This window comes from Lactuca virosa, chromosome 8 (assembly GCF_052849685.1).
Source record: "Lactuca virosa cultivar CGN04683 chromosome 8, Lactuca_virosa_CGN04683_v6, whole genome shotgun sequence".
Lineage (NCBI taxonomy): Eukaryota > Viridiplantae > Streptophyta > Magnoliopsida > Asterales > Asteraceae > Lactuca > Lactuca virosa.
In genome coordinates this window covers 97,880,741-97,891,002 of record NC_136433.1, presented here as the reverse complement: position 1 = coordinate 97,891,002, position 10,262 = coordinate 97,880,741, and the positions used below count along the sequence as shown (strand labels likewise).

At 34.4% G+C, this 10,262-nt stretch overlaps 1 protein-coding gene across 2 annotated transcripts; it reads right to left on the bottom strand.

Moving 5' to 3' along the window:
* Positions 1–7,648: 7,648 nt before the first annotated feature.
* On the bottom strand, positions 7,649–9,957 carry LOC145129462 (putative WRKY transcription factor 21). Of its 2 annotated transcripts, none has more exons than XM_079064198.1 (4): positions 9,585–9,957; positions 8,679–9,496; positions 8,475–8,600; positions 7,649–8,344 (listed from the first exon to the last, which is right to left on the bottom strand). In XM_079064198.1, exons 2-4 carry the CDS (start codon positions 9,425–9,427, stop codon positions 8,200–8,202), a joined length of 1,020 nt encoding a protein of 339 aa, XP_078920324.1. In that variant the 5' UTR covers positions 9,428–9,496; positions 9,585–9,957; the 3' UTR covers positions 7,649–8,199. The 2 variants fall into 2 exon arrangements, with proteins under 2 accessions (XP_078920324.1, XP_078920325.1); XM_079064199.1 differs by having other exon boundaries at positions 9,735–9,957.
* Positions 9,958–10,262: the final 305 nt, after the last annotated feature.

Here is a 10,262-nt window from a genome sequence, read left to right as displayed (position 1 = left end):
TCGCGGGTATGTCATGATGCTGGGATAGCTGAGTATTTAAATAATCCAACTCTGGTATTTGATTGGTTAATTGAGTCATCACACGGATCGGCGCCTTTACAACATTTTGAATGTGAGACGTTAGATGGTTGTAAACCAACGGCTGAGAACACAAGACGAGTAAGTCATGGGATTGAAGTTAAAATTAGGGTTTGAGTAAAAGTTAGGGTGTGTTTCCATGGTCGATTCATCTAAGCATAACTCCAGCTACACTTGATAGATTTTAATAAAATTTTGATTCTTTTGTTGGAAATATTGTTAGCTTTTAAGGGCATATACTCATTGATGTTGGTTTTTATTCTGGAAGATACTAGATTTCAAATTTAAAGTGGTCGAAGATAGAAACACTCGTATGTATCACAAACTCGAGTGTTTTTAATCGAGTGTTCAAATATGTCGTGAGATTTTAACATGTGATAAAACCCCCCTCTGACATGTATCACAACATGTGATAAAATCCCTCTCTGACATGTATCAGCAATATCTAATACTCCTCACAAGTTCGGATGTAACATCCCCCTCTGACATGTATCATAATATTGTCCACTTTGGGCTCCCGCCACGAAAACTTCCCAAGGGGTCACCCATTTCTGAATTGCTCTTGCCCGGGCATGCTTAACTACAGAGTTCTTATGGGATATGCTGCCCTCACGACTTTAAAACGTGTTGTAAGGCGGACAGGTTAGCAACACCTGATCTCACATCAGCTGGGAAGGAGAACTAAACATTCCTTAAAAGGGTGTGGATACCTTCTCTGTCACAATGCGTATTAAAGTCGTGAGGGCAGCAGATCCCATAAGAACTCTGCAGTTAAGCGTGCCCGGGCGAGAGCAATTCAGGGATGGGTGATGCCCAGGGAAGTTTTCGTGCCCGGAGCCCAAAGCGGACAATATGAGTGCCAGAGTGGGGTGTTACATCGGAAGCGTAAATGTTATGCTGGTAAGAAAATAATCATCATGTTAGTGGCAGCATGATTATTATGGTAAGTATTACAAGTTAGCAATATTAATTATATAAAACAAAGATTCACTTTGCAAAGTTGCAAGGGTTGAAAAGTTGTTTTGCTATAATTAAGGGAGAGAATATTATACTTCGTTTCAAAATTCTAAAGCTTAGAACGAGAAACGTTAATAAATTTAGTCAAGGTACATAGTGCATTCTCAAAATTCGATTATGATTACGGCATCCCTCTTCATAGTTCGAATTATGGGAACATGGCACATAAAATATTATGGCAGAAGGCTGATAAAGTATCACGTCTTTATGTGAGACATTATGCATCATGTCCAATACGCTTCGGGTATAGGATCGATTGCATATGCTATAATATTTGACCATTCTAAAATTTTCCAAATGCCTAGGGCATTAAGAGGGAAAAAGGACCATAATCAGTTTTGACTAAAATAATTAACCAACTATAAAAGGACGATCTGAGGTTCACTGATGATTTGTCGCTTGTGAGTAGTTGGAAGTATAGTACTGGATGGACTATATTCTATTAAGAATGAGTTGTCATATGGCAAATATGGAAATATTTCTATTAATGGGAGTTGGATATTAAGAAATATGTCTAGATTAGAAACTTTTATGCGAGAAGGATGTTCAAAGGAATGTACTTTGAATGTGAGACTTCACGTCTATGGAATTGTCTTGTAACAATTTCCGATAGAGTACTTTGTGATTTCATTGGCCAAGTCTTGATGACTTTTGTGCTATGACTTTACGAAAGGATCGTTGCATAAAATGTTAGAATCTGACATATTCTAAAAGTAGCAAGAATTTGGTATTCTTATACCAATAATAAGGATTGGGGATTGTGAAATGAGTTTCATTGGAAAAGTTTTTCAATTGATCTATTTCACAAAGTATGGACCATAGGAAACCAAAGTGTGCATGCTTGGAGCATGGGACAATTGTGGTTATACTTCGAGTAATAAGTTGATTTTCTGAAACAGTAAGCAATGAATAACGAGTAATCAATATGGTGTTTAAATAAAAGTGTTTTTATTTACGCTCAAAAGTTTTGGGGCTATATAGGATTAATATTATTATTGTGTTTCACTTTGCATGTTTTGACTTCCAGAATAACTGGGTTATTCGAACCTCCACAGTCGGTCATACCTTGGAAGTAGGTATGAAGGAAGACTGTCATGTATCTGTCTGTAGATTGTCTGAAGTGTTTAGACATAGCACAAGTTTGCTGCAGAGTTCATGAGTGCTTTGATAAGATTAAAGTATTGGATTAAACCCACGCTCACTGGAATCACTTCATGGTTTTTTATCACGAGTAATTGTGAGACAATAATATTGTATATTCTTGAAACCAAGACGTGTGAGTTGTTACTTGCTGATCGGTTGCACGTTGATGATAAGTAAACGCACCAGTAACTTGGTGTTATAAAACTTATTGTTGTGTGTGATCCGATTAGTAGGTGCAAGAAAGCATTTGAGTCGAAGTTTATCCATTCCTTTTACCCAAAGTGGGATAAAAGCGATATATGTGGGCCTCTCGATGATTTAGTGATGACACCCTAAGCGCTTGGCCAAGCCGAGACTAAGTTGATGTGTTCAATTATAGTCTGTTGTCAGTCGTCATAAATCGGAAGTCGGGAAACAATATAGAGAGAATGATCGAAATTCATGTCTTGTGTCTATACGATATCTTGAGAATGGAGAAATATATAATCCCTTATCTAAAGGACACGCGTATCTGATAAGATCAGAGTTGACAACGACTTTTGAAAGCTACGATTGCTGATCAGGTTTTGAAGTTATGCAAAATAGTTATTAGACTTATCCAAGTGGGAGACTGTTGGATTAGTGTTCTAAGTCCATAACTATTTTAGTATGTACTTGACCCAATTATGAGCATGGTCCTTTTGGGTTGCCTTCACCATAGCAATACGTAGGATGAATTAAGGAGAGAAAGGTTTAATTATGATCTATTAATATATTATAAGAATAATATATTAAAGGAGAAATCATATTGTTTAATTAATACTAGTCAATAATTAATTAAGAATTAATTTAGTGGCTAAAAGAGATTAATTAAACTTAGGGGACTGGATTTGTAATTATAAGATAATTGCAATTGAGTTATGGATTACCTAAATAATCTAGGTTGGACGAATTCTATGGGAAGCCCATAAGGAATTCGTCCAAGAGATATGTTAAAGGAGTCCATGGGCTGCTTAGGGCTTAAGCAGCCAGATTAGGGTTTCTTAGTTGTAAACCCAAATAGCCTACATGTATATAAAGGACCCTTAAGCCCCAAAAACGGGGACAAGTAATCCTTTAGGGTTTCCAGCCGTTTTTGGTGCCTCCTCTCTCCTCCCTCTTCATCAAAGTTGCCTAGTGGTGTTTGTGACTTCATTAGAGGTGCAACACTTGAGGCACTAAGCTTTCTAAAGCCAATCAAAGCAAGGATTGATTGTTATTGCTATATAACAATCAAAGGTAATTACTAAACCCTTATTTCAGTTATTATTTGATAGATCTAGGGTTTATAGCTTTGGATATTCAATTGCATGTTCATTAGACAAACTAGATCCAAAAGCTATTAGGGTTTGCATGTACACCATAGGAATGATGTATTGCTCGAAACCCATCACTTTGTCGGTGTGAAGGAGAGGGGGGGGGGATATAAAGTGGTGGAAGGGAAACACCGGTGGAGGAATGTGAGGGTTCTTGAATCACAGAGAAGGAACACCGATGCTTGATTTTGAAGATTGAAGTCGGCTAGGGTTTTGAATTTTATAGGAAACGAGGGGAATGGAGGAGGGTGAGGAAAAATTATAGAGGAGAAAAATCAAACTCGGTAAAATTAAATCCAGAAATCGACAAGAACGATTTCAAAAATTCGAAGAATGAGAGAAAAAAATAAAGGAGGAGGAAGAAGAAAGGTTTGGTAATGATGGTTGTTGATGAAAACAGCGAGCAAGAAGGTAAGGTCGGGAGGATAGATATGGATTTCCGCAAAGGTGTGCTGGCGGTCATCAGACCTAAGGAACCATGGAGTCGCCGGAGTAAAAGGTGATGGTGGCTCTGGTAGAGTGCCAGAGATCCGGTAGGGTGCCAGAGATGGTGCTGGAGGTGAAGAGGCACTGGGACGTGAGAAAGAGACTTGGGGTAGTCATGGATTTAATTTGTTAAATAATTATTTTAATAAATTAATAATATAAATTTATATAATAAATAAAATAATTAAAAATTAATATTAAGGGCAAAATAGTTTTTTTTAGGGTGATAGGGACCAAACGAGCAATAAAAGTAAACAGTAGGGACGGTCCGAGTTAAAAAGAAAAGTTAGGGAGCAAACGCGCAAATTACCCTAAACCACAGGGACCATTCGTGTAATTTACTCTATTTTTTGCAATCTTATCTTTTGCATTTAACGATGATTTTTTTCGCACCCGATATAGTGACTTATATCTTTCATTAAGATTGTCATGACATTAGCTTTCTCCTTCTCTTTTGCAACACCCATATAGTGCTTCAAATTAGTTTTTAAGCTGTCAATCTCGATCGTAATTTTACCTATGTCACTCGAACTACTTGCGACCCCTTTACGTTTTTCTTGATCTCTTCCCATGGGATGACTAGGTCTTAGAACCTCAACATGCTCATCTTCGTTTAGGTCAACCCCGACATGTGTATCCGACGGTTAACTATGAATGATTTAGGATGTTTTGGTCGTGAATGATTCCGAAGTTTGGATATCTTGTCACTTTTTGGACTCCTTCACAATATTCCAAAAATCTAGAAATTTTAAAGTTGTCCCATTATCATGCTGGTAAAGTGCTAGAGCTTTTTGGAATATTGTTTCATCGTTCGCACCACTTTACCATTTGTGCTTCACGTTCACAAATATAACATTAAATTCAATGAAAACTTTGTTGGTATTCCACCACTTTGAGTAAATTTGATCTTTTTTCGATAGTCTCCAAGCTTAATTTATGATATAAAACACCTTGTCTCTTTTCGGTAAAAATTTAGCGCAACTTGGTTCTTCTTGACTTTTGCGTCTATTGAAACATCCACCCATACACATGCCAACGCCTTCTCTTCCTCCGATGTCAAATTCTTAGAAGGTGCATTTCCTTTTTTCTTAAGTTCAGGTTGAGGTTGAACATCTTCAGTCTCATAATCCGTTTTGGGGTTCAGATTGTTCCAACGGTTTGGGGAATGTTCTCAAATGGGTTAAAATCATTTTCTAATTGGGAATGTGATTGTGAAACTGAAATTGGAGTTAGGATTGTGATTGGAATTGGGGCTGGGATTGGAATACAGGTTGAGATTGAGATTGAATAAGATATGGAGTGTAGTATGTACCGACACCGGGATAATGGAAATTAGTATGTGAATTATAGGACGATCCATTTGATTTTGGAAGATATGTGATGAAAGGTTTGAAGTGGTTGTATTTTGGGTATTTTTTTTTGTTTCTTATTGGTGTCTTTTGGTTGGATAGGGATTTGGAAGAAGTCATTTTACAAAAATAAGAAGAGTGTTTTGGTGAAAAATTGAAGAAGGTTGTGTTAAAAAAATCAGATAGTTGTTTGTATTTATAATGGGTGAAAAAAGAATTAAAATTTTGAAATTTTTATGAAAAAAACGGGTATATTTTTGAAAAAAAAAAATGAATATATTTTAAATTTTTTGAAAAGTTGGATTTTCTCTCTCATCGAATAGGCATTGCCGAGTTGGGTTTCCAAGCTCGACATGCCGAGTTCGTGGTGCGGTGTTCACCGAATACATCTCAACATTGCCGAACCACTCCTCAGCCTAAAACCAAAATCATTTTTTTTTTGGTTTTAATGTGTAGGAAAACTAAACCGTTTGAGTTTTTATTTTATATATTTTTTTTGATATTTTTATAAATGATGTTAAAATAAAATAAAAGATAAGTGGTTTAACAAAAGAATAATACAATAACCATAATACATGTTTAATATAAATACATCTTAATATGGGAGGGGTTGCAATAAAATAAACCGTTTGAGTTTTTATTTTTTATTTCTTTTGATATTTTTATAAATGATGTTATAATAAAATAAAAGATAAGTGGTTTAACAAAAGAATAATACAATAACCATAAATACATGTTTAATATAAATACATCTAAATACATGTTTAATATAAATACAACTTAATAACCATAATACATGTTCAATGAAACTGGAAAAAGTTTTTGTGAAACCAATTATGTTCGATCAATTCAAATTAAATTGGTAGGATTTTATGTTTGATTTGGATTCGTACTTAGTTTTGATTTATGTTTAGTTAGCGTTTAATTTTGATTTATGTTTAATTTTGATTTTTTATAATTATTCATGAGGTTGGTTCAATTACTCTATATTACAAAAACATTGAAAATTCAACAAAAAATAATACAAAAGCCAAAGAGTCACTCATTCGATTAAACTTATATATAAAACGTCATTTAAAATACTTGGGTTTTATATGAAAAGTTAGAACCCAATATAAAAACCTGTTTATATAAATGTCAAAACCAAACCATCAATTGTTTATAAGGGTTTGAATTTCCTACTATGACCTTTTTAGTTTTGGGTTTTGTTCGGCAAAACTAATTGTTAACAGGTAGTTGGTAGTTGATTGTGTTTTGTTAAAAACTACGTGAGATAGATTTTATATTTGTAGTGTTTTGTTTAAACTAAACGCTAAAAATTTATAGTATCAAACGAGACTTTTTATTTAAAACGAAACATTTTGTCAGACAATAAAAAAAATAAAAGCTTTCAAACGCCTACTTGCCAAACCAACCATTTAATTTGGACTTTTCAACACATCCATTTTAAAATGGATTGGTTATGTCTATCCAAACAACTTTTTATCCGATTTTCAATATATTACTTTTATCACAAAAAGGACTAATAACAATATAAGTTATTAAAACAATCTAAAATTTTTAAGCATTTTAATACATTCTTAGCGACTTCTCGAGGTTGAAATAGTTGCCCCGTTTGATCAAGTTTCAATTTTAACCAAGACTTAAATTTAAAATGCTTAGAAAAATTACAAGAAAATCGCTTTTTGCAATCTTGAAAAGATTTGGACAAAATATCATTTTTAACATTGATATTTTATTTTATTTTTCCAAAATCACACAGAATTATAAACTATGACGTTCTTTCTTGAACTTAAATCCCATCTCATCTACACCCCACCCCAATTTTTATATAAACCAACTTTACATAGAGTTAAAATACATAATGCATTCAATACGCAGTGCCAGTCCATCCCCATCACCAATGATGTGACATAAAAGTCAAAATGTCAAGAATGTGATATAAAAGTCAAAATCAACACTACTGTTGTGTCATGAGTTATGACAACATATTTTTGACTAAATAAGCACCCCATAATTGACAACACATTCATTACAATCAAGAAAAGTTTGGATTTTTTTGCCATCTTTCAATAATAAATGGGGTGACATCCAATTAAATATTTCCAAATTCGGATCATACCCCACTCATCTCACCCCACCCCACCCCCACCCCAACAAACCTTTGCCATATTTAGCAAGATCCAACACCATTTATATTTCATAACTCAAAATCCCACAAATTAATTTTAATAACAACAATTCTACCATCAAAGCTCTTTCATCCTTCAAATTAATCCAACATTCAACAATGGTGACTTTGTTTTTACCCCATATGACTGACCCAAATTACTATTACACTAATCTAGTCAAACAAAGAAGAAACCAAAGAACAAAGAACAAAAACGACAATTCAGAAGAATTAAAAAAAAAAAAAAAAAAACACTTGACCCTTTCTTTTGAAGGATTGTAAACCCCATAATTTTAGCTCCAAATATCCCCTAAACCCATTAAAATATATACAGAATTTTAATAACAACAATTCTACCATCAAAGCTCTTTCATCCTTCAAATTAATCCAACATTCAACAATGGTGACTTTGTTTTTACCCCATATGACTGACCCAAATTACTATTACACTAATCTAGTCAAACAAAGAAGAAACCAAAGAACAAAGAACAAAAACGACAATTCAGAAGAATTAAAAAAAAAAAAAAAAAAACACTTGACCCTTTCTTTTGAAGGATTGTAAACCCCATAATTTTAGCTCCAAATATCCCCTAAACCCATTAAAATATATACAGAATATTTTTCAGGCGTTTGCAGATTGAGAAGGTAACCTTGGGTGATTATGTTCCCCTTCATAGGTGACTATGAGCATTGTTGAATCTTCCAAGCACCTTTCCACATGTTTTCTTGCTGGACAACCTCTCATACTGCTACACTTATAATAACCCCTGTTCACAAACATGAAAAAATAATCATTACCCATTTCAGAAACGCAAAAACCCATTTCAAAAACAGCAAAAAAGATTCATTTAAGATTTTGAATTTACAAAAAATCTGAATCTTTTGAATCAAAGTAACCTGGGATGAGGAGAACCCTTGATGGGCTTCTGTCCGTACTTCCTCCAAGAATACTCATCAGGGGGAATATCTGCAAGCTTGTTACTAATGGCAGGTACTTTGATTGACCTCTTAATCCTATGTTTTCTGGTCAACAAAACAAAATTAGTCAAATTAGACCCCATAATAAAACAAATTTACTTTCATAATTATGAAGCTACTGACCTCTTTTTGGAGCAATGACATCTACCAGAACTTCCACATTTCACACTCCCATCATCTCCCCTGACCGAACACCGCCTTTTGTGTTGATACGAGGCTTGGTCAGCTGACCGGGTTGACCCGATCAACCGAAAAGAGCTTCCATCCAAATTAGCAACACTCCCTTCAATACTCAATGAAGACATAAAAGATCTATTGGATGACATTGTAGGGGTGCAAGTTGAGCTGTCAAAATTCAAGCTAATCCCGCTGTTACTACGCCGATACATCATTTCAGCTTGTTGTTTGAGCTTTTGTTGTTGAAGGAAATGGTAATTAGAAGAAGGGTGAGGGGTATTTTGGGAAACTTGAATGGAACACTTACCATTTGAGTTTAATTCGAGTGAAGGGTGATGATGGTTAGCTAAAGAAAGAGTGCTCTTAACAACATTTGAACCAACTTCTTGAATTGGGTGCGAATCTAAAAGAAGTTGAAGGGGTTTTGGTGGATGATGGTGGGTTGTTATGGTGGTGGGGGTGTCTAAGAGTATGTTTTGGGGTACAGGGGTTGAATTTTTTTTGACCATTCTAACCCTAGCATGACCTAAACCATTATCGAGTAAAGATACAACTTTGTTGAACCTAACTACTGCATCCCCTGTTTGCACCATTAAGTTTTTGTACTGAACTTGATCTTGTGGCTGAGCCAAAAGGCTGAGGATTTTATGGCAACTCTCAACAGCAGCTCTATTAGCAGCTTCAACCTCTTCCATATCTCCCCTCAAAATCAAAAATCCAAGAAACTCAACTTCTAATGTAAAACACTAAAACCCATAACAGAACTGCAAATTTAACAGATCATAACTCATAAAAGGGTCAAGAGGAGTTTTTTTTTTTTTTTTTTTGAAAGATGAAATTTAAACTACTTGCCTTCTTTTTTCTGTGATTAAGGGTGAATTAGGGCGAAACTGTTAGTAAGATAACGAAAAATGAAGAAAACCCAGATACAAACAAGGATACAAACAATTCCACTCAAGAAAACACGAAAAATAATGTTATAATCTTGGTAAAAGAACAGACCTTTTCCAAGAGGATTGTAAAAACCCTAGAACAAGATTCTTTAAATCACCATATGGGGTTGTGGGATTAAGAGAAATAGGTGTGAAAGAGAAGACTTTTGTTGCTTCACGCAGAGAATTCACACACCCAAAAGAAAGAAAAATGCCATGTTATTATTTTAAAATCTCTAATTTTCTAGAGAGAGAAAGAGAGAGAGGAACTGCTGTAATAAAGACGAGAGAGAGGGTTTGAGAAAAATGATTAAGGATTAAATAAAGAACAAGTAGACCAGCAGAGATAAAACTCCCGTCTGTATCACATACTTCAAAAGTGGGTCCATTGCAAACTCGAGAATATATATATATATATATATATATATATATATATATATATATATATATATATATATATATATAGAGCTAGGTTCAAATGTTTTTAGCAAGTATTGTGTGCATGTATGCACCAATGAGAATTCAAGAAAAAAATAAATCATTAATGTAAAAAAAAGGGTAGATGAGTCATTTTGTTTTTATAAACTAAAAATAAATT

Excerpts from the sequence above, each read along its gene's own strand:
- LOC145129462 (XM_079064198.1), bottom strand. The coding sequence starts at position 9,427 with ATGGAAGAGGTTGAAGCTGCTAATAGAGCTGCTGTTGAGAGTTGCCAT. Across the intron at positions 8,601-8,678 it reads TGTCATTGCTCCAAAAAGAG|AAAACATAGGATTAAGAGGT; the intron begins GTCAGTAGCTTC and ends TTTGTTGACCAG. Across the intron at positions 8,345-8,474 it reads AAGGGTTCTCCTCATCCCAG|GGGTTATTATAAGTGTAGCA; the intron begins GTTACTTTGATT and ends GTTTGTGAACAG.